The sequence below is a fragment of the Amblyomma mixtum genome, chromosome 7 (assembly GCF_055824585.1).
Source record: "Amblyomma mixtum isolate Tamu chromosome 7, ASM5582458v1, whole genome shotgun sequence".
NCBI classification, from domain to species: domain Eukaryota; kingdom Metazoa; phylum Arthropoda; class Arachnida; order Ixodida; family Ixodidae; genus Amblyomma; species Amblyomma mixtum.
Window position 1 is genome coordinate 16,354,540 of NC_143018.1, and position 24,191 is coordinate 16,378,730.

General features: G+C 47.6%; 1 protein-coding gene across 3 annotated transcripts in view; it reads left to right on the top strand.

The window, feature by feature from the left end:
* Nucleotides 1-24,191, top strand: part of LOC149335107 (cystathionine beta-synthase-like protein) — a 32,975-nt gene that overhangs the window by 1,078 nt on the left and 7,706 nt on the right. For 2 of the 3 annotated variants that reach the window (XM_089551795.1, XM_089551796.1), the window contains exons 2-10: nucleotides 9,042-9,180; nucleotides 11,092-11,198; nucleotides 12,517-12,651; nucleotides 13,516-13,730; nucleotides 15,412-15,573; nucleotides 16,557-16,682; nucleotides 19,633-19,717; nucleotides 20,686-20,869; nucleotides 23,774-23,908. In XM_089551795.1, coding sequence (XP_089407921.1) covers nucleotides 9,042-9,180; nucleotides 11,092-11,198; nucleotides 12,517-12,651; nucleotides 13,516-13,730; nucleotides 15,412-15,573; nucleotides 16,557-16,682; nucleotides 19,633-19,717; nucleotides 20,686-20,869; nucleotides 23,774-23,908 — 1,288 coding nt within the window. The remainder of the gene's footprint in view (nucleotides 1-9,041; nucleotides 9,181-11,091; nucleotides 11,199-12,516; nucleotides 12,652-13,515; nucleotides 13,731-15,411; nucleotides 15,574-16,556; nucleotides 16,683-19,632; nucleotides 19,718-20,685; nucleotides 20,870-23,773; nucleotides 23,909-24,191) is intronic. The other variant, XM_089551797.1, reaches the window with a different exon arrangement.

The following is a 24,191-nucleotide window of genomic DNA, read 5'->3' on the forward strand; positions in this document are numbered from 1 at the left end:
AATGTGCGGTTATTGCTCCAAAGAGGTTTTCCATCCCAACGGCGGACGTGCTGTGTAGCGACGTTTATCTTTGTTCCGCAAGCGCTTGCTTGGGATTCTAGCGGAACCGAGCAGGCTCCGGAACGTTGGGTTTCAAACTAAAGTTTTTGGTTGGAGATGTGTTAGAGTTTATTATAAGCTGTTGTCTGCACCAGATCAGGCCACGACACAGTTGCAGGAAAGGGCTATCCCGGGCGTTTCAATTCTACGAGGTCTGTTAGAAAAGTATCCGACCTTTGGCCGTAGAAAAAAAACTTGCATAACTGGAGCGTTAAAAACCTGATCATCTTCAAGGTAGTCTCATTGGGACTCCACACACTTCTCCCAGCGGTGCTGCCACTGTTGGAAGTATTCCGAAAAGGCCTCTTTCGGAATGAAGTTTAGATGAGTTGTCGTTGCAGCCATAATGCCCTCTCTTGTCTGAAATCGCGCTCCTTTCAATGGCCTCTTGATTTTGGGAAACAGCCAGAAGTCGCAGGGGGCCATATCAGGAGAGTAAAGACCCTATTGAACTTCATGAGTCTGGTTTTTCGGCAAAAAAGTCCGAATCAAGAGCGAGGAATGTGCAGGAGCATTGTCGTGATGGATGCGCCAATTTCCTGTTGAGCTCAGCTCCGGTCCCTTGCGCAGCACAGCACCACGTAAGCGGCGGAGGACATCCCTGTAGCACTCTTTGGTCATTGTTTGACCCTGTGGGGTGCGTACTCGTGGTGTGCCACACAGCGGGAGTCAAAGAAAGAAGTTAGCATCACTGTGACGTTTCTGCGCACTTGGCAGGCCTTCGTTGGTCTTGGCGACGTGGAATGCTTCCACTGTGACGACTGGGATTCGGTTTCCGGGTCGTCCCCGTACACCCAAGTCTCGTGACCAGTGATAATGGTGTTGATGAAGTCGGAGTCACTGTTTATGGAATAAAGCATGTCCTATGAGAATTTCAACACGAAGCTGCTTTTGCTCCACCGTGAGCAGTTTCAGCGCGAATTTCGCCGCAACTCTCGGCATGACGAAATCTTCGGTGATAATGAAATGTGTAGAAAAAGTGCTGATGTCCACCTCTTCCGCAATTCCTCGGATAGTCACACGACGGTCTCTCATCACCACAGCGTTTACTTCGGCAATGACCTGGTTATTTCGGCATGTTGATTGCCGACCGGAGTGTGGCTCGCTCCCCACCGATGTGCGGCCGCCTTTTAACCAGTTGTACCACTGCTTAATCTGTGTCTTACTCATAGCATTGTCACTGAAAGCCGTCTGAATACTCCGAATAGTTTCCACTTGGCTGTCGCGCAAAATTTGATGCATTAGCGCTGCTCCTGTCGCTCCGTTATTTTCCTTGCAATAAAAAACCGACGAGACCACTGCGCACTACCTCACTCAAACGTTGCGTCCCAGCGACTGACGCTATCGGCAGGCGGGAAAAAATTCGTTCATGCGCACGAGGGTTCAAGTTCGGCTGATGCAAGCGCGCTTGTTTCATAGCCATCATGTTCGGCAGGCGGGATAAAATTCGTTCATGTGCACGAGGGTTCAAGGTCGGCTGATGCAAGCGCGCTTGTTTCATATCCATCATGTTCGGCAGGCGCGAGAAAATTCGTTCATGCGCACGAGGGTTCAAGGTCGGCTGATGCAAGCGCGCTTGTTTCATAGCCATCATGTTCGGCAGGCGGGAAAAAATTCGTGCATGCGCACGAGGGTTCAAGGTCGGCTGATGCAAGCGCGCTTGTTTCATAGCCATCAGGTGTTCGCAAAAAAAAAAAAAAAAGGTCGGATACTTTTCTAACAGACCTCGTATTTTGAAGACAAGAGTGGGAGCACTTATAATGTAAATAGTAATCATCCTTATTTCATAGCAAATGTTGTGCACGACACAATGTGCTTTCTCAGGGAACACTAGGGGCTGTTGTCGCAGCTAACAACTATGGAGGTGTGATAACATAGCGCAGACGCATCATGCAGTTTTTTTCCACGTGTGTGACTGCAGTGTGTTGCGTGTAGATCTCTTGATTATATGTTACTTTGTGTCATTAATTGCGTCCTCCGAGTGCGTGCTGTGGCTCACAACGTGGCACACGGTTGATGAGCGCCTGTAATGCTGGAAAATTCATTGACTTTCTCGCCCGAAAAGCGTGGTGCAAGCTTGACTTCCGCTCCTCTCTAGCACTTTCTACAGGTGTGACCTCCCGCTTCGATCCATGTACAGGGTCTTGCACTGTTGACGTGAACACGCCAGCATGATCGCCGACGTGCCAGTGTCCGGCGCATTCGAAGCGAAGCGCAGCACAGGCGCAGAAAAAACTGGAGGCGGTGCTTCGCGCCGTCTGCTTCGGCGTTCGAGAGCAGTACTCGATGACTCGAAGCACCGCCTCCAGTTCCCTCCGCGGCCGCGCCGGACGCACTGGCGCGCCGAGGAGTGCGGCCACACGCTCACGTGATCACTCCAAGAGTGGACCGTGGAGTGTACTACACTCTACAGTCGTCAGCACGCCTATCTAGAGCACCGCGCCCTCGGTGGAGCGAAGCCGCTTATGCGTTCTATTTGCCCTGGCAAATGCGCTGTATTACAGCAGCTGAGCCAAGTTTTCACTTCCTTTGTTCCGCAGCACAGTGCTCTAGACCGGCGTGCTGACCACTGTACTCGCCGTGTGCACATCGCAGAGGTTGTTGTTGCGCGAGTATTCATTCGCGTTTGTGGAAGAAAACGCCAACAGAAAGTGTTTGTAGTGACAACGGATTTGGCGCGTGGAACTCGTGATCCAAGCTAGACGAGTAATTTCCGCGATGGCATACGAGTATCTGGCTACATTTTCTCTTTGCAAAGACGTCTTTTAAGTGGTTAGCTGCACGGTTTTTTTTCTTTTTTTGTAAAAAAAAAAACAAGCATTATCCAAAGTTCATGACGACTAAATTTACCGTGCGGCAGCTTTGCGCCGCATAAAAGGGCGTGCCACCAATACAGGAAAATATTGCTTCAGCACCCACAACCAATATTTTCTGGTGACCGGAAATGCGCCTACAATGATTCTGTGCTGTAGTATAAGCCGACAACAGCGGGTGCCTATTAACGCTTCAGTGATTAAGCAATGGTTGTTAGTGCTACTTCTCTCAAATTCCTTTCTGATCTCGTCATTCTGCACTCTTCAACTGCCGAGTTGTACTGAGCACTGTAATCAGATGCAACTCAGGAATGCAGCGTCAAATTCCCCTCAAGGCAGCCTCTCCTCTAAGCGAATGGCGTCGACCTACTCTCCCCTTGACCGATCCGTATGGATATGCTAGCTGGAAATCGGAGGAGATGGCAGATGAAAGGGGAATAAACACGGCTTTATTGGATTAACTACGGCGTCATGAAAAATTCAGGGGGCACTTTGACTGTCTAAACTGCGTAGAGGCGGAAGCGTTTTCCGCACCACTTTCGCTGCTTCTGTGGCACTGGTTGCGTACATATAATTGAGTACTAATTACTAAGTGATGACAAATCACTAATTAATGGTTAATTACTGATTAATGCCTGAACACTATTTAACTGCTAATTAATGACGCTTAAGCTTCGCCTTTAGGAGTGGAACGCGACAGCGTGTTGTAGCGCTGCCAGGGAGTCCACGGAACGCCACCACCCGTTCGGCGCGATGCCTTGCCCTTTGAACGCAACGCTTTTTGAGGAAAGGAAATGGCGCAGTAATTCTGTCATCTCGGTGGACACCTGAACCGCACCGTAGAGGAAGGGAGGAAGTGGGAGTGAAAGAAGACAAATATGGCCTGTAATGAAGAAAATGAAAATTGTATTCGAGGAAAGGAAAGTACGCAGTATCTGTCCCACATATCTCGGTGGACACCCGTCAAAATTCAGGGGGGGCGGGGGGGCACTTTTTTGACCTAAAGTGTGGTCACTGATGTGTGGTTAAGATGTTAAGCTTCGCCTCTAAGAGTGGAACGCGACAGCGTCTTGCAACGCTGGCAGGGAGTCCATAGAACGCCATCACCCATTCGGTTCTGCACCTCGCTCATCGGTAAATTGGTTTTTGAGGAAAAGAAATGTATCTGTCTCTCATATCTCGGTGGACACCTAAACCTCGCCGGAAAGGAAGGGAGGAGGATGGGAGTGATCGAAGACACCGTATTCACTAGACGCGCCTTTGTTCATTCCAAACCATCGAGCTGGCATGGCGCAGTGGATAGCGTGCTCGTCTCGCACGCCGAAGACCGGGGTTCGATTCCCGAGCTCTACTAATTTCCTACTCGGTTCTATTTATTTATAGGGCCTGCCTAGAAAAGTTAATTAGGCTAATTAGGCAATTAAGGAATTAGCTAAGCTCAGTCCCACTTACTTAGAACATCACTATACGATCCCTTCAATTGGTTGCATGGTTACTAGCCAAAGTGCAATTGGCCCCGTTTGAAATTCGCGCACTGTGACGTCATTACCTTTTGACCAATTGAAAAGCGTGACATTTCTGTCGACAACTGCTGCTTACAACGATGAGACATTAAAGGCTTCCGCCTTAAAATAAGTCGGCGGAATTGGCTGGAGGGCCTCCTTTGAGCGGCATCTGCCGCTTTATTCTTGAGTTGTATCCCATAGTTGGTTAGCTGGTGTCACTGGCTAGGCTTTATTGTCTTCATAAATTGTACACCAGACTGTACACACTTTACGGGGTCAGTCTTTCCCGACGATCTGATACATAGCTTCTCTGTCGTCGCAAAGATGTGTCCGGAATACCACACCAATATTGAGAGAGAAGAAAGCGCCTCTATGGGGACGAGCCGCGGCTTACAAGCGCATTTAGTCTTGCGCAACAGATTCACGAACGTTATAATGCACACTTGCCTCCCATCAAAATACTTTTAATGCGTATTCCTGACAAATAATTGTCAATTCCCGATACGAACTTCGGAGAGACAGATTAAAAACCCTATGGGTCTGTGTAATGGCCAGCACATTAGTTCGGAAGCAGGGATCCGGTATACCAGATGTGCACAAGTGTACTCATTTTAGCTATAATTGTATAATGTAGGTTTCGAGATTGTGTGTATTATGTGCCTTTTCCTAGATATATTACCGGTTAACTATTTGATGGATAGATTGTTTATGCTATTATTTGCTTAGCCTTAATGTGTTTTATTTTTTTGTATGCCACATAATTGTATTTCTAAAACAATATGTGTAAATTTCCTTTGAAGTTATAATCGATACTTCGTTAATACTGTTTTCTGTAAAACTGGTGTCAAGCTCTAAAATGTAATTCTTGTTAATGTATGTTCTTGTTAATGTATATTTTTCTACTCAGCTATTATCCATGTTTGTAGTCATGTATTGTGTGTTAAACATATTTTATTCTTCTTTCAATATTCTGCATCATAAGGTCATCACCTACTGCCTCGTTGGTGGTTTTATAGGCCTTTGTCAAGCTGTCAGGAACAGCTTTTTGCCTATGAATCCGCCAGAATCTTTCTGGAAAGTAAAATGAATTGAAAAATTGAATTGAAAATTGAAAAACCTTTTAAGACAGCGGCGCTGTTATACGATAAACCTTTTAGTCATTCGCAGCAACTACTGCTCCTGCGAGAAGGGGCCCTCTTAAGTTTCCCCACGGTTAGAATGCCTATTTGAAGGGCGTGCCCCTCAAGCTGCGTGCAATGAAAGCAGAACCAACTTGCTCCCAAGCGTTTGCACGACCAGTGGGAAGTGGGGTCTTCGGAGCCTATTATGTTCATTTGACATCTTTGTCCAGTAGCACGAGTAAGCACGAAGTACCGCTCTGCATTCGGGAAATTCTTTCCTTACCCGATGTGAGCAGGTAAAAGATAGAAAGCGTTTATTCTGCCTATTTATGAGTGTCCCAAAATTCGCAGAGGCACGAATTCAGCATCTTGTCATCAGTGCTATTTGAAGCCTATTTATGCGCCACTTCGACGTACTACACAGCAGATGGCGGCCATCGGCTTCACAGGCACTTAAAGCTACTAAGTACAGCCATGCCGCGCACGCTCCTCGTTCAGTCTTGCCAACGCAGTCAAGCCAATTACGAACTTGTCGAGTTTGAGTGCTCTTTGTTCAAGGAACGCTGAAAAGTGACTGATAAGGCATACGAAGATTGATGTCAGGCGAGATCTTGCTCGCAATTTAATCACACAAAGATTAGTATGTTAGAGGGTTTTCACAGCTTCGGGCCGAATTATGAAATCTAACACAACCCTTGCAAGACGGCCAACTGCATGGTGTCCGTACTGAAGTTGTGCGTGGGAGTCCGGTTATCGCGTAAAGCTCACGTCGCGAAGAAGCCGCTATCTGATAAAAACCAACCTCTTTTGCTGGGAAATAAGCTGGAAGAATGGACCGCGATTGCAGAGATAAATGTTGCCGCTATACTTGCCGACTATACATTCGTAGCGATAGTGTTTCAAGTGGCCGTTAAACCTTGCATCATACACTGACAGTTGTACCCGTACTCAAGAGGCAAGTTCGGACAATGCCCTGCTGAAAAAAAGTTTTATGATGCAATAACCTCATAGATCTTTCATCTCAGAATATCATACAATCTGTATGATATATCATACGAATTGTACGATATATCATACAGATTGTATGATATGTCATACAGATTGTATGATATTCTATGATGAATGATCTATGAGGTTATTGCATCATAGAACTTTTTTTCAGCAGGGTGGGGGATCAGTTATTGTGCAGTTAAGGACATACTTTGTTGCGTTCTCTTCGAAACCTGTGGCCCCATTAGGCTTGGTGCTCTGGGCACCAGGGTGATCGCTTTCACGAACGACGGAGTTGCCTTGCGCGATGCCGCTACTCGCACACTCACGCACTCACGAACACGCACGCGAACACAAAACTCAGACCAGAGCCCTTAATTTGGCCTCTCAAAGCGGCACGGCGAGCCGCAAACGGCCCCTCTTTAGGAGACATCTTGCTAATCTCGGATCCTCAGAATTTCACGCGAATGGAAACAGAACTGCTCCGCTGCACTCACATTTCGTTTGAGCCTGCACCGCCGCGAACAGTGGAGCCTGTGATGTAGTGCTCCACTGCAGAACACCTGAGCCGCTGGAGCGCAGTGTTGACAGGAAACAATTTTCGTCGGTTCGCCGAACCGGGCATCCTGAGTTTGTTGAACAGCACGCAGCGAGATAGACCCGAAGAGGCCTCAACTCCCAATGTCGCATTGTTGTCGCACTGCGATTGGCTCCCTAGCCGCGTTGGAACTAGCGGGAGAGAGCAAAATGGTTGTCAGCATCAGGAAGAAACCCTCTGATTGCATTTAGTCCTTTTAGTTCAGAAGAACTTCGCATCTAGTGAAAAATTAAACATTGCGGAATCGAGGTGGTTTGTGCTATAACGAGTATCATCATGAATAAAAAAGCGCGATAAAAACCGTGTAAACAAAGCACACCTTGCAACTGCGCTTTTGGTGTCCAGTTTTCTTCCATGTTTTCGCCTTTGTCGGTGATAAGCATAACGCATGGCGTGCTAGCTGACAGCTCGCGTTGAGAGCAAGGACAAACAATGGCTAACACAAATAATCGCGAATGTTCTTGTATTTCTTCCTCTAGGTAGCTGCCCTGGCGTTTGCTGCAACGCGTCCTTTTTGATTCCGCAGCCTGTTTTACACACACAAGGCCGAACTTGTGCAGACCTTGTCAGAGATAACTCGAACGTGAGGCACCACGCAGCCAATAGGCGGGCATTCATTAAGAATATGCTCTTATCCCATATCTCCTGCCCTTGTAACGTTGTTAAACCACTCTACGCAGCACTAAAACGATAATCATGTCGAAACGAGCTGCGAACGTCACCCGGAAAACACTGACGTCCAGCTCTTTAGCGCTTGTTTTCATTCCATTATGCTTTTAATGTTGGTTGCCATGTCCCACCACGGTGGAAGCCACCAGGTGGCCCAGCTGTCAGTTTTGAGTTTACCATTGTAACTAAACCGTTGACAAATACCGTGCCAGGATCGCTAGTTCAGTCTTGTAAGCTGTCTCCATTTCACACCCTTTACCTTTCAGGCGCCTTGTACAAACACGGTTGTGCGAACTGCCGCTTTTTCTCGGTGTGGTCTAGTTAGTACTATTTTCTTGGTTCGAGGCGAAGCTTGCTTCCTTGATCCTGCGAAAAGGGTGCTTTTTATGCCACCCAGGGAACGCAGCAAAAAGTATTTCATAAAGCAGTTAGCTTCGTAGCATGCCTCTCGCCATTTTCTTGTAGGCAAATTTTGCCACCAAGTCTACTTTTTTTCCGATTTTCTTGCTTCGTGAGTGTTTTTCTTGCTTCAGAATGCGCCTGGGCAGAATAATAGATTGATCACTTAACTGACGACCTCGTATTTATCAAATAAAAACCTTTGCTAATTTACCTAAGTATTTCTTAAAGTATTCGAACGCCGAAATAGAACATGCCGTATACAGTGCAACATAATGCTGCATATAATTTAAATCTAGAGGCCCGTGTACTGTGCGATGTCAGTGCACGTTAAAGAACCGCAGGTGATCGAAATTTCCGGAGCCCTTCACTGCGGCGTCCCTCATAACCTGAGTCGCTTCGGCAAATCTTCAAGCAAAAGAAGCAATACTGCGCTGATGTCAAGGAAACGCACAAAATTACGCTTTTCAAGTAAGCGTGGCAAATTTCGAAATCCAGATATGCGCGCCGCACTACTTTCTCCTATAAATGCGGCCAGCCGCCAAGTTCGCTCCATGGTCCACCATCTTCAGTATTCCCCCCTAGCATTCAAGTTCAACAGGAATTACCACTTGCTGGTAATTGCTGGCAACAGGAATTACCACACTGTAGCCTCCGTTGAAAACATTCCGCTGTATTAGTATGCAGCGTAACTGGAGGTAAAATCACCAAGGTCGAGTGCTACGCACCAGCAACCAGCCACCGGAATTGGCGTGGATTCTGTCAGATAAACGTTTCCTTTTGGTGTGCCCACTGCTTTCAATTGCGATCAGTTCATCAGAGCAGGGCGTTTTTGTCTTCGGCGCAGGTGACTGCTCGCCGCAGATTCCATGGACCAAGTACTGCACGCACGACTCGGAGTCCATCGTGTTCCCCGACAAGGAGAGCGTCTGCACGTGGAAGCTGGGACAGCCGATCGAGGAGTCTGCGCACCGACATGTGACCAGGTGGGCAACCAGTGGCCACGGATGGTGTGGCCGGTCTTTTCGAAATCTTGTTATCTTGCGAGAGAGAGGGGGAAAATGCGTGCGTTCGGCTTGTGGTTCTACAAGAGCCGCGACTGCGCTGAGATTCTCGTATACTTAGGTTTTTTACGCAGTACAAAAGGTACATATGAGAGAAGCCAAACTTCACTGAAACCAAGGAAAGTGCTTGGGGATTTTTTTTTTAAATCGTGGAATAAACCGAAGCGGGAAATAGGGCCATAATAATTTGTAGATTGACGATAAATTTATAGAAAGTCGCAGAAAAGATAACCACTCACCGCCCGTGGGAGGGCAGTAAACAGGGTAACGGTCAGGTTGCATGCGACATAAATACATTCGGTAGTGGAAGGTTGAACAGCCGCAGCCGTAGCTCAGTTTGGTTCCGGGCTGTACGCCGTGTGCGGAGTTTCGTGAGTTCCGATCACGCTGGTAGCGTGTGGTTGTCTTTATTCCACTTTCTTTTAAGTTACAATCAACCCGAAAACAATTGGTGCTCGTTTTCCACAGAAGACCGTGGCGACATTTCAGATCCCTGCTAGCCACAAGCATCTGCCCTAGTAAGCGGTCATCAGAGTATGAGTGATATCTGAATGCTTTGATGTTTGTGTGCAGGCTGTGAGTATTATAGGCGCAAGTGCTGTTTAAAACAACCCGGTACAAGGCATATAAACTACCGTATGGTAAAATATCACTTCGTTTGTACGAAGATTAAACTCTACGTGGTGTTTTACTCGCTGACATTCCTTATAGTGCCAGAAGGACATGCTGCTGGGCATGTTGGTCGTTCATGTTCATACGGAAAAAAACTTTAGAAAACAGGATACACATGACCGACATAGAACAGGCGAAAATAGCATCACCGTGTCTATTTCCTGTATGTGTTCTTTGTGTCATCTTTGCTGATGATGATGAGTGCTGATTTAAAAGAAATAGTAAAAAATGAGTCGATTCATGACTATTCTTTACCTCGTACGTCAGCAACAAGGGGTGGTCACAAGTGATGAATTTCTTTCCTGGGTACTCAAATCCAACTGGATGCGATGCTCTACATTACTGAAGGTAGCACCAACATCTTAGAAGACAGCGCCCAAGTCACCCGTGTTTGCCGCAGAATCCTTCGGCTTACGTGGTTTCTCCATGTACCATACGTGTTTCCAACATTCCGAAACCAGAGGGCCCCTGACAGGAGTGGACCCGTAGCTTTCTTACCGAGGCTCACTGAACGTTGCCACTAGGTGGTTTTGAGATAGAAGACATCATCGAAAAGTTCTGCAGTCAATGCAGTTAATCCAGGCCGCACGCCGGCCCTATGCCGGCCACAGATACTTAGTTCTGGGAATTTTATGACACGCATGTAGTGCTTGCGTCCTCAAAAAAAAAATGCATTTCTCCAGACTACAGAAATCAGGAATATGCGCTTGATTAGGCAAGTATTCTCACTACATCCAAACCTTGGCTACATTCAGACGCCTACGTATCAACAAACCGCGAACGAATGCATCTGCTTCATATTTGCCCTGTATAGTGCTGCCATAGTTTTTCTCTTTAAAGAACTTGGTTTCGTAGTCAAAGTAATCTTCCACAGTTTGACGAGAAGTGACTAAGAAAATTCACGCTACTTGACAGTATGACAACTTGCTTCCTGTAGCGGCTATAAACATCGCAACTAATCACTGAGAAATAAAAAAACTTGACCTCTCTGAAAAGCCTGTACAAGTCTAAGCCTAAGAGTCAGGAATCGGTAATTGTGTGTGATACGCTTGCTTTTGCGCAAAAAGCTTACGCAGTTCGTGTACATCACATGAGAACTTACTTCCGACCATTTATTGTTTTCGCTTCCATATGAGGGATGCCGCTTTTTTAATTCCGCAGATCGCCAAAACCAAAGATCTACCCGGACATCCTCACCCATATCGGCGAAACACCAATGGTTCGTGTCAACAGGATCGGCCAAGAATACGGCCTGGAGTGCGAGCTATGTGAGTGCTTTACCCTATTCTCTTGTTGCTAAGCAGAAGCGTACGAAGACCCTAAAGAACCATTGAGACAGTGTGATGTTTCTAGAGCCTATTTTCTGACTTTGGTACTCGGAGAATACGGTCAGTATGTTTCTAACGTCCCTACTTTTCGCTGATCTCAAGCTGATAGCTTTAATCTGTCGTATCTGTCCAAATTATATTTTAGCTTTATGATGAAAGGATTACGTAGTTTATTTTCTTCCCTGCAAAGAATGCGCGTGCAGTACAAGAACACTTGTAGAGAAAAAGGGATAGAGAGAGAGAGAGAGAGAGAGAGAGAGAGCAGCGCACCAGTCCCAGCTAAGCACCGTCGGTTCCGTTTACTCGTAGCCTCTCCATGCGGGGCCACATTTGCTTGAGAGTGCTTTCCAAGTTGATGCGAAGCTGGCCGCATTTCTAGGTAAAACACGATGCGGGGAAAGTTGGTGCATGGTTTGCAGAAAAAATAAAGCGCCGAACTGGATAGCACAGAGGAAGAGACGACGAAACAGGCACTACTTGCAATCAATCCACGAGTGGGAGTCGACCCCGCGGTGGAGCGAACGGATCAGGTTCTCAGGACGCTGCTCGAGACCACTAGATTGTCGGCACAGCCGAACAAGCCTCGGCTTAAACTGCACCGCACTCTCGCGCTGCACATTGCAGAGCGTCGTCTTATGAACTTCAGCCTGCTCCGTCCGGCGGCAATGCCCCTCATCGTCGTCTTCTACATATCACAAATCCGTGCCTTCCCACTGATTGCGCAACCAAAATTAGACCCATCCTCGAAAGTTAGCCTTGGCCGAATCGATGCCCAACCATAATTGAGCGTGCCCGACACGATGATGACGTCCAAATTTGGCCCGGAGCAGTACCAAAATTTGGCCCGGGCCAGCCCCAAAATTCCACCTTGACCAGTTTTGACTAAAATCGATGTCCAACCGTAACTGACCGAGCCCGACACGTCGGAAACCTCCAAATTTGGCCCGAGCCACCGCCAAAATGCTATCGCTCGACCTTTGGGTATAACCGTGATTAAACACTGCCTACTCTTTTTTTCGAGAGCACACGTGCCAATGAACTTTTGCTGTCGATAGTAGTTCATTACACAAAATGGTGCTTTATTTTTATGTCGAAATGTCGCTTGGTTTCGAGGTTAATTATGAAAATCACATACGATTACATTTCGCTTAGACAAACTTTACGGTGAGGGAACTATTCGCGCTTGTGGCCTTCGTGTGCTTCTGTCTCAGTGCGCCAAAAGTGCTAATCGTTTCCCATGCTGTGCTCTCATGCACAGTGGCTAAGTGCGAATTCTTCAACCCTGGAGGCAGTATCAAGGACCGCATTGGGCTTCGAATGGTGGAGGAAGCCGAGCGAGATGGTGTTCTCAAACCAGGCTCTGTCATCATCGAACCGACCTCTGGAAACACCGGTAAAAAACTTTCTCTGAATTCACTAGATGCGAGTTTTTTCAATCGTGTCCGTGTCTGTTGGTGTTTCTTCATTACATGTTCGTGGTTTATGCTGCAGTTATGTCTCAATCAAGCGTGTCGGTCGAGGCGAAATACAAAAACGCCCGAGTGCTGTCCGATGTCAGCCCTCGTTAAGTAACCCCAGGCGGTGTACGTTAATCCGGAGCCCTCCACTACGACATCCCTCGTAGTCCACGCGTCACTTCTCGCAGTGTGCACACCTTCCTTACACAACAGCTTTTGCCTCGCAAAACAAGAAAAACCTACATGTGAGCTATGTATGCTAACTATAGAAAACTCCATTTTATATTCATGCATAAAAGTCGAGAAACGAAAACAAAATACTCTACGTAATTTTATAACGAACATACATATCCCTTTACACACCAGTTTGCTCCTGGGAGATAATTCACTTGTCGAAATTTTATCTGTTTCGTTTCTTGAAAGAGTAAAAAATCGTGAACAATTTATAACATCCTAAAAACTTCATTTCTTACTCACTAAGCAAACACACGAAACCTTAATTTTGGCGCATGATAGCATTACTTGCTTATTTGCCATAAAGCACAGCACAACGCACTTGTATGACGCTTTGGGACGTTGAGCACCACAATTTACAGTTTTGTATTAGGATGCATTCAAAAGGATGAATATACTGGCGGGTTCGTGCTTGCTCACCTTGAGCAAAATGAAGCGCATCAGGTGTGGTGCTGATTGGAGGAATGATATAAAGGTGAGTGCATGTTCCCGCGTAAGTCGCGCACTGCACGTTTCCGAGCGCAGGGCTGACGTGATGCGTGCCTCACTCCTCGCTCGCGCCGCAGGCATCGGGGTGGCAATGGCCGCGGCCATCCGGGGCTACCGCTGCATCATCGTGCTGCCTGAGAAGATGAGCCGCGAGAAAGTGGACGTGCTGCGAGCGCTGGGCGCCGAGATCGTGCGCACGCCCACCAGTGCGCGCTACGACTCGCCCGAGTCGCACATCTCGGTCGCCTTCAGCCTCTGCCGCGAAATCCCCAACGCCGTCATTCTGGACCAGGTGGGCCTCCGCTCCTCTTTATAGTTCGGCGGCTGGTCCGAGTGCATGCGAGAGGGAGAAAGAGGGGGGGGGGGCATCTTTAGACGCACAGAGTTCGGTGTGCGGTGCTCTGTGACTTTTGAGACTACTATCTTCCACAGCACTAAACACTGAGTAGGTGGCGATACTTGAAACAATGGAAATACCTGAAGCATTTTAAACAAACTGGGAACAGTGTTGTATACGGAAGTGTGCCATCTAGTGTACCCGCAGACAAGGAAGGTAAGCTCCTTGAAAAGCTATCATCGATCTCAAATTACAAATGGCGATGAAACAAGTCCGGCGATAGGGGAAGACCTAGTAGATATTTAGTCAGCAACTTTTAGTGGTTACAGCTGCTTGGGCGTCGAAATGTTTGTCTTGTTGTCCATGTGTCCGCGTTCTTTTGCATTCAATATCGCAGCAAGTCTTTCAGGCTTCAAATGTAGCACTAACTACCCTGCATTCAATCGCTGCTGCTTTAGTAACGCTTTTCGTCTAGCCCATTATCGACAAGCCAGCTTGTGAACTGATAATGGGCACTATAGCGGTCATATATATGTTGGTGTTTAATACACACGCCAAAAACTTTGTGTGGATACGCAAAACGTACAGGTGCCGCCGCGGTGGCTCAGCGGTTATGGTGCTCGGTTGCTGACCCGAAAGACGCGGGTTCGATTCCGGCCGCGGCGGTTGAATTTGTATGAAGGCGAAATTCTAGAGGCCCATGTACTGTTCGATGTCAGTGCACGTTAAAGAACCTCAGGTGGTCAAAATTTCCGGAGCCCTTCACTACGGCGTCCCTCATAGCCTGAGTTGCTTTAGGACGTTAAACCCCATAAACCAAACCAAACCAAACCAAAACGTGCAGGCATGGGCCGTCGTCAGGATCAGTGCATGTACCATCAGCAAGAAATGAAACGCAAACAAGACAATTCAGCCACGGACCGCAAAATGAGGATCTCTTAGCTGGGAGAACCTCAATAGTAGCGGAGGGCAAATTCACTTTGAAGGCGCGAAGACTGTCCTTTAGAACCGTTAACCTTACTTGTATTTCCTCGACAGGAGCTAATATGCTGGCGCTTTTGTGTTGACCGTTCAGGCATAGCACGCTTGTAGAAGGCGCCGCTTCGGTGGCGTAGCTTCAACTGCAAGGCAACAGAAAGTTGACCAGAGTATAAGCAGTGGCAGCAAAACGACAAGGAAGCAATTTTCACTGCGAGCGCTGAATGCCAAGCGTACGCTTTCCTGTTTACCGAAGAATGCTCACTCGCTATTATTTCGGTGTGCTGGTTCCTGTCTTGAGGCACTTGATGTGTATTTTTCTTTAAGGCCAGCTGAACTCATTCTGTACCGTAGCCATTGAGCGTGGTTCAAGGGTGGTTCATAGGTCATTTCAATGCTACCACACTCTCAACATAAAGGAGTGAACAGGGAGTGAAGTTGTCCTCCAGCGCAGACCCTTGTGTGAGCTAGAGGACAATGCAGCCAATGCAGTACTAACATCCGTGCTGTCGCTCCAACTAGCCCATTTCTAAACGTTGTTGGCAGTATGGATCCATGTGCTCCCTTGTGGTGCGTTCCTGCTTTAGCCCCTGCAGCAGACCTATAAGATTTTGCTCTTACTTGTACTACACAATCTGTTAAATACATGCCACTGCAGTACCGTAACCCGGGCAATCCGCTGGCCCACTACGACACGACAGCTGAGGAGATCCTGGAGCAGTGCGGCGGCCATGTGGACATGGTGGTCATGGGAGCAGGCACAGGCGGCACCGCCACAGGCGTTGCGCGGAAACTCAAGGAGCGCTTGCCGAATGTCCAGGTGAGCGGGATATGAGAAGTATCGAAAATTGTACTCTAGTTTAGCCAGCACGTCACGGGAAATGTGTGCAACAAAAGAGAATGTGCCTGCTGAAAACATTCCATGGAAATTGGTCGGCGGAAATCGCTTGGCCACCGTCGTAAAGCCTGCAAGCGCGAGAAAACGGTAGCCGAGAAACGGGGACTGCTGAATGAGAGCGGATGGAATGGTGGTGAGCAACGGATCTCATTTTGTAGCTCTGTTTAGGGGGTAGGCGTAACACATTTCACGTTCTTCAGGGGAAGTAATCCGGCTAGTGACACTAGAGATGCCAGCAGCATGGAGCGAAGCAAGAGCAGTCTCCTCCACAGAAATGTCAAACAATGGATGTCCGAAGAGCACAGGAAGACTCGAAAATGATGCGCAACAGAGTTCAGCAGTTCACGTTTGCATTTCTTGGTTTTCGCAAGCAGCAACTTTCGGTTCCTGTGCTTCAGAAGCAATAAGTTTGAAGTTAAAATAGCACTCGTGTTTTGTGCCTACATGCTTGTCTGGTGTAAGGGTTTTTTTTTTTTTTACGTGTAAGCATGGAGAAGCAGTGGTCAGCCGAATACGCCTCATAGAACGTTTCGCCCGCTGCACTTTTTGAATTCCGGTTCCTTCTGTTATACAAACTAGGTTATGTTAATCTATGTGCACACTGCTTTCTCATATGTTGCATGCTGCGATCTAGTGTTTCAATCTTTAATCTACGCCAGAGCGTGTTTGTTACTTCTGTCTGTAGGTGCCAGGTGTGTACATTTTAATGACTACTGTACCTTGTGCTATTTTGTTATACGCTTTACTGTTCGTATCTCAAATCTTTTATGCAAGAAAATGAATGAACAGAATGTTGTTCTCAACTGCCATTTGACCTTTTCCCTTCCGTGCATCTACAACGAATTTCGGTATATCAAACACTCGAATACAGAACGTAATTTGGGGCTTCACATCTGTCCTCGCAGATCGTTGGCGTTGACCCGCACGGTTCGGAGCTGGCCCTTGACGCCGAACCCAACGACACATCTGCGACGATGTACGAGGTCGAAGGCATCGGCTACGACTTTGTGCCCACTGTTCTTGACAGAAGTGTAAGCACTCATCCCCATCCTGTTGTCTCACGCAGCATGAAAAAAGTGTACAACATTCACTCATGTAGCGTGTGCAACTAGTGAAGGAAGGAGATCGGATTCACGGGCGGAGAACCTGCACTCCTGAACATGTTGCGTTCCCGTGAACGTGAGACAGTGCCCACATTGGTATGCATGTGCAACCACTGAGGCTTCGTTACCTTGAAAGAAGGGCGCTTAGGACTACGCAGCACCATAACTGAAGAACGAATAATTTTATTTTGCACTGTGCGCTGTGCTCACAAAAGAAGAGAAAAAGAGGCAGCATGGACGAAGCGTAGACTGTCGATTAGTAGTAGTCTCTTTTTCGTGTCGTCGTTTGAGAGCACAGCTGAGTGCAAAATGAATGAAAACCAAGCCCAATTTGTTGCATCATTTGGCATTATTAAGTGTACGCATAACGTTTTGAATACGACATACACTGAGGTCTCCATTTATCACGCCATTGATTTCATCCATGTCGATTCTGGAAAAAAAAGAATGTTATTCCGTTCATTTCGGGTAATATGAGAAAATCGGCACTGAGAAACCAAATACACACTTAACACTTACCGTTAGGAGCCTTTTGTGCAGTTATGCAGGTGCAGTAACATAAGTACACGTCATTCTTGATACAACACAGTTCCAAACCATCATTTTCATTACAGTTGCTGTATGCGTTTTGACGTTTTGAGTTTAGGTTTGGTTTATGGGGTTTAACGTCCCAAAGCGACTAAGGCTATGAGAGACGCCGTAGTGGAGGGCTCCAGAAATTTCGACCACCTGGGGTTCTTTAACGTGCACTGACATCGCACAGTACACGGGCCTCGAATTTCTCCTCCAAAGAAATTCAGCCGCCGCGGCCGGGATCGAACCCGCGTCTTTCGGGCCAGCAGCCGAGCACCATAGCCACTGAGCCACCGCGGCGGCTTGTTTTGAGTTTAGTTTAGTTTATGGGGTTTAACGTCCCAAAGCGACTCAGGCTATGAGAGACGCCGTAGTGAAGGGCCCCGGAAATTTCGATCACCTGGTGTTCTCAGTGATATCCTCGGAGTGGCATCTGAACCTGAAGCGCGCAGTCTGGTAGGACTTTGATATAGTTGAAATAAAACAGCTGTTAGACTTATGGCCAACGTTCCGCTGTAGCCACTGCTGCACCTTAAGGACTTTTCTTTACCCCGTAACGCCTCAGGGGCACATAGAGGTTAGCAGGTAGTGAACGCTTTTTTTTTTTTGTAAGCGGTAACAGGTAAGACTATATTCCAGAAACCTCAGTTAAGACTATTTGCCGCTATCTCTGAATGACAGTCTAGCTGAACGAACGCGACAGCGTCATCTCCGAGTACGCGGCGTTGTGGACGGTAAATATGTGACCACGAGGAGACTGAGAGTGAAAGTGGCGCCGCCTAGTATGCTGCACTGTCACTGACGGGCGACCTCACCGGTCGCGAAGCTTGTTAGGGCACAAACAAAGCTAGTGGCCCCGGGCTGCGTAGGCCGCGTCGTTGTCTGCGATGAGAGCCAAATAAGCGTAATGCGCAAAGTGAACGCATCGTAGGCAGCCCGCTGTTATACTGACATTTTTTTCTTTCCTCCTCCATCTAATGAGAGAATCCACCACGACACACTGCGCACGACAAGAGTGGACATAAAAAACGAAAAGAGAGAGAAAGGAATTTTAATGAGGGAAAGGTGGAGAGGTCGGCCGGTGGTAACATGGCCCTGGCCTGCTACTCCACACAGGGGGAAGGGAAGAGGAGGAAAAGGAAAGTGCGAATGAAGGCTGATGATGGCATAATACAATGAGTTTCTCGGGTGATGTCTACACACACACAGACAAGCAGAAAACGCAATGCGCTCGATGTCTTCCTGTCTTTTCCTTTTCTTTGTCTCGTCCTCTTGTGCAGTGTATTTCACGATTAGCTACTAACAAGCCATACACGTTCCACGCTCCATAGCGAAGCGAACATCGCTGTTTGGTAAGCATCTCAAGCAGGACTTCGAGAAAAAGGTTGGATAGAAAGTATATATGGGGGATAAATTTTTTTTTCGTGTTTCTTGTGTGAAGTAATGCCCGGAATATAAGTGAACATGAATCGCCGCGTAGAATTCATCTGTGCCCGATAGATAATTGGATTCATTCTTTTTTCTCGTATAATTTAGGCTTCGATTTCAACAACCGAATGGCAGTGAGCTCACAGATGATTTGAAGTCACACGAGGTATATACACTTGCGCTCACCTGGCCCATGCAGGAGCTGGGATGACATCCAGGGAACAAACTGCTGTTATATCACAGCTTTTGTATGCCTCATGCGCCATCAACCTCACTTGTGACGTCATAACCTTGTGTCGTCAACCTCAAATTGCGACGTCTTATCTCAGGATCCGCTTGGCTCCTGAAGCTGAAGCCAGAACTAGATGGAAAAAAAATTCAATTATAAGTTATTTATGGGGGCGCAATTGAATTCGTGCTGATCCATGTTTAGTAGTGTCTTGCACACTATTACGAAGGAAAAAAACGCGTAACAAAAAGATTGCCGTTCATCAGCGCTCATTGGATCTTCGCATCCGTGCGTGACTGTGCTACAGGAGACAATTTATAATTCTGAGCCGAAAAATAGATCCGACGGGACTTTGCCTAGGCCTTCAGAAATAAAGTAAATCATAAACACGGCTAAATACTTTGTCTAATCCTTTTTCCCGTCATAAATAACGTCTACTTCCCAATTTGGGCTTGTGGCGAAAACAGTTCGTTATACAAAAGAACCAGTGGCGCTCACATCCTGCACGACAGCTGTTCAAGTGTACATAAAAAAAAAGTTGTCGTAAAAAAAATCTTCTATCCATTCTTCATATTAGCAACTTGCTATTGCAGCAAGTTACAAAGTGACACTGCTCAGCCGCTGAGCGTGTTCTTAATCTCGTCGCAGCTGGTTGACAAGTGGTACAAATGCAACGACAAGGATTCTTTCCTCATGGCGCGCAAGCTGATCCGACAGGAGGGACTGCTGTGCGGTGAGTGTGGCGTCACTCTGAGCCCTGGAACATCGCACTTCGCTTACCACAAGTAAGAACAGAACCCTGTGTGCGTATTACGGTCGTGGTTCCAAACTTCCATATCAGTGCCGTTCTCAGGAATGAAATACCGTATACCGCAACCAGCTTATCAGTGCCTGTGTAAAACGACATAAACACTTAGGATTCCTCCTCCCGCAGTCGCTTGCTTGAAACGAAGGTACCACTCAGGAATGGTGGCAGGCAGGTCAAAGCTGGCAGCGTACACTGTTAGCAAAAAATAAAATGTGAACAAGACATTTGAAACACGAACAACGAAATGAGATCTTGGCCCGAAGAAGGTCGAAGGCGAGAAGACTGTCCTTAAGAAGTGTTAACCGGCCATACTTTTATTTCCTCGCCAGGTGTTAATATATTTGCGCTTTTATATTGGCTCTTCAGCTGTCTTGTTTGTATTTCTTGTGCTGCTGACAGTGCACTCAGCGCTTTCCCTTATGGTCCTAGTGACCTGCGCGATTGAATACTTCCCTGGCATATTGGTGCGCTGGTCTGCATGCTTTCTTTGACGTCAATTGTGCGAACACATAAGAGACTGAATGTGGACTTTCATTGTAAACTGTGGTTCTACAAGTGACTATACGTCGCTCAGTCCCTCGGGAACGAGTGACCTGGAGAAGACACGCACCGGAGTGATTTAAACAATTTGTAATAGTACTGTTTTCTCCTCGTGTTTCGGTTCTGGTTTCCGCCGACATTTCCAGCTCTAAAAGGTGTTTCAAATTCGGTAGTACTAGCATAAATGTGTATTACAATTGCCCATGATGTGTGCCTTCGAAACGAAGCATGAAGTTCGTTGAACGCGCATTGGAATGTACCCGTGGGCATTTACTCTCGGAGACGAGACTGAGCGAAATTTGCGACATTTGTTGCGGTACTTGATGGGCATCTGTCTGTGCCGGCGTATGCAGGCGGCAGCAGTGGGTCGGCGATGATCGTGGCCGTGGTGGCGGCCAAGACCCTGACGGCCGGCCAGAAGTGCGTCGTGATCCTGCCTGACGGGGTGCGCAACTACATGACCAAGTTCCTCTCTGATAGCTGGATGGCCGAACGGGGCTTCATCTCTGTCTACTCGGAGATGAGCACCAAGCACTGGTAAGGCTCGTCTCGCGCCCAGGACACCTTTACTTGAGCTCAGTGACTTGGTTTCTGGTTAAATGTGATATGCTTCTAACCACATGCAGGAAGTTGTAGGCACCCTTTGGCCCGTAGCCACAACCTGCCCCTCCAGTCTGTTCAAAGCACTAACGAACAGGGACGCAAAGTCAAACGCCTTGTAAGCCCTAATTCTGTAGAAGCGAGAGTCGCTGAAGAAATGCACACTCGATTTTTCAGAAAACATTAGGGTTTCACAAATGTACCTGTGCTACTGGATGATCAGGTGAATTCTTCAGGCCTAGGCAACGTTCAAAAAGCATTGCTGATACCTACCTTCTCGCTCAGCCGATGAATGCAGCTTCTCGGCACGTGCCACCGGCTAAGCATATCGCGGCAGGTTAGCATGAGAGACCGCGTTAGTTGCGTCTGTTTGCGACATTTCAGTGTTCTGTTCTCGTGCAGCACATCCTGGTGTGCTGCCTTACATAGTGCGCTCTTCTCACACAAATCTCTCCTTATGTTGCGGACTTCTGAGCGCACTCGATGAGCAGGAAAAACGCTACGTGCTCACCCTCCCCGCCGTATTCATCTATTCTCGATACTTCTTGCACTCTTCCGACATCCTTCTCAATATATTCCGGAAGCCATACGAAGTTCTTCGGCGTCTGGCGTAAATAATTTCGACGCAAACATATCTATCATATGAGATGGCCAGGGGCAATTTTCAAATCTCCCATTCTTTTGTGCTAAATCCTGAGCAAACAGCTAACAAGGTGCAAATACCCTTAGATCATTGTGCCTGTTTCGCCGACTGGCCGGAACTTCGGGGGAACTTCTATTGAACTTAACGAGGCGTCACCGGCATGGACATTTCGCTGTTTCGGGAGCCGCAGCATCGAGAAAATGTACAGCTTAGCGCCTATATGCACTCTGCGGAACACGCCGCGCCGACTTCCATGCCCACTATGCGGGCTACTTCGATTCTCAGCACCCTTTGGGTAAAGCCTGCTCGACCATGTGCCTAACTTGCATCTTGCTAATAGAAACATCGTTATGGCGCGGAAACAGACAGGTGTAAGCTGAAATGCTGAACTTCACATAGCAAGCGCTTATCATATTTCCATTAAACATGCTTAGCGAATTATCGTCAGCACCCACTCAGGTAGCGGCACGAATTATCGACTTTGCTAGTGTAAGCTTATATATGTCCATACGTAGAAGACGGAAAAAGTTTTCTATTTATTGCCATGAGCTCGTGTGGTCGGATACCATTTGCTGCGCCACTGACGCGATCCTGTAACTCAAGTCTTCGAAATCCGCCGGGCAAAACAAATACTTAACTATTGCGCATACATTCTTTATGCGCATCGTAGGAGTTCCTTAAGTCTGGGTATGCGACAGAAAGTTTTTGTCGCTGAATGTTGAATTGATTCCAATGTTTCAAGTGTGTCGTAGTGACCTCCCCACCTCTCTAATCTTGTAATTTCGGTGTAGCAAGCGAACCAAGCCCTGCGCAAAGGCTTGACATTGAGCTCCTGCCTTCACACTGCATGGGATTCAAATTCTCGTAGAGTTTAGTATTGTTCTTCACTGTTGCGCTGCCTTACTTTCCTCCATAACGTCAGTTCCCTCAGGACCGTCTGTAATTAGCTTGCGCTTGGGCTGCTGTGACCCACAAATTCAAAAGTCCATCCTGGTTAGACCAAGACACTCATTACCATGCGTGGTCGCCATGTATACGTTTCCTTTGTCCTTCATTTGCTCTGTTTCCCCCTTCACCACTTCCCTCACGATGTGCTTAAAAGGATTCACATTGAGCACAACGTTTATCACGCCTTTCGTCTCTTCATATACTTTCCTCCTCCTCCGCATCTGCAACATGCGACTGTTCCTTCTCTCCCCTTGCGAAGCCAGCGCGCAAACCACTGACTTTTTGTTCGAAATTCTAGACATCACAGGCAGAAGTAAGTCTAGCGTGAGAGCATACTGTCCTCGCAGTGCTCAGCAAGGAACAGACAGACTGTAGGCTGAGGTCGATAGAAGACCTCGCCTGCACTACTACCGTATCGCGGGTGACTAATCAAATCCAATCGAAAATAAAAGTGGCCATAGTACCAAAAAGAGATTTAGAAATGTGATTAAGCTGAAAAGGAGAGAGGTTAAGGGGATCAAAGAAGAAAAGAGAGGTGCAGTTGGGCCATTCATTAGACGCCCCAGATGCCTCCAATAAACTTTTCTTCTGTCTTCCTCATTGTTCCTCCTCTGAAATCCTCGTTGGTACGTAGGAAACGTCTCCTCCGGCACGTAAATTTGCTAGATGGGACTTTGCCGCCGCGGTGGCTTAGTGGTTATGGTGCTCGGCTGCTGACCCGAAAGACGCGGGTTCGATCCCGGCCGCGGCGGTTGAATTTCTTTGGAGGAGAAATTCTAGAGGCCCGTGTACTGTGCGATGTCAGTGCGCGTTAAAGAACCCGAGGTGGTCGAAATTTCCGGAGCCCTCCACTACGGCGTCTCTCATAGCCTTAGTCGCTTTGGGACGTTAAACCCCATAAACCAAAACCAAACTAAACCAGATGTGACTTTGTCCACGATAGATGTCCTTTTTCAGATTACCCTTGCTCTTTGTCTCTGTTTACAGAATGTGCCGTAGGTTTATGCTTTGTTTTCTTGTCTGGCTGATCCTTGCCGCAGCTTCTGTGCCAGTATGGGATATCTCTCGATCTCCCCTTGAAATGTCATAAGCTAACCATGCATGCGTTGCATGGTAAATGTCTGCTGATTTTGTTGTGTTGGTTGGATTACTTCGCTCGGCTGCGTTGCCCTCGCTGTAGCTTAATTAGGTAGAGCATCGTTTCCTTCTTCTCCCCCGATGCCTCTGGTCGGCGTCTGTGGAACGTGCAGGTGGTGGAACCAGACGGTGCGCTCACTGCGACTGCGCATCCCGCTGACGGTGACTCCCTCCGTGACCTGCCAGGACGCCGTGGAACTGATGAGCCGAGAGGGCATCGACCAGGTGCCCGTCGTCGAGGAGAGCGGGTAAGCGATTTGCCCTTCGCCGTAGCGTGCGCCTGCTGCACAGCGGGTATACAATGAAAGGGACACACAGTGACGCCGCGAAAGTCTTGGCAGTTTTGTTTCCGTAGGAATCACTAGAGGGTTCTCTCACAGCCGCTGCCCTCACCGCTAGATCCCGTCCCTAGTAACATTCGGTGTAGTAAAGGGCGTTCCACATCCGCCGCTATGGCAAAGTGTGTCAGTGGTGAACAGTCTCAAGGTTAGGTTACAGGCAACATAAATAAACCCGAAAGTAGAAGGTTGA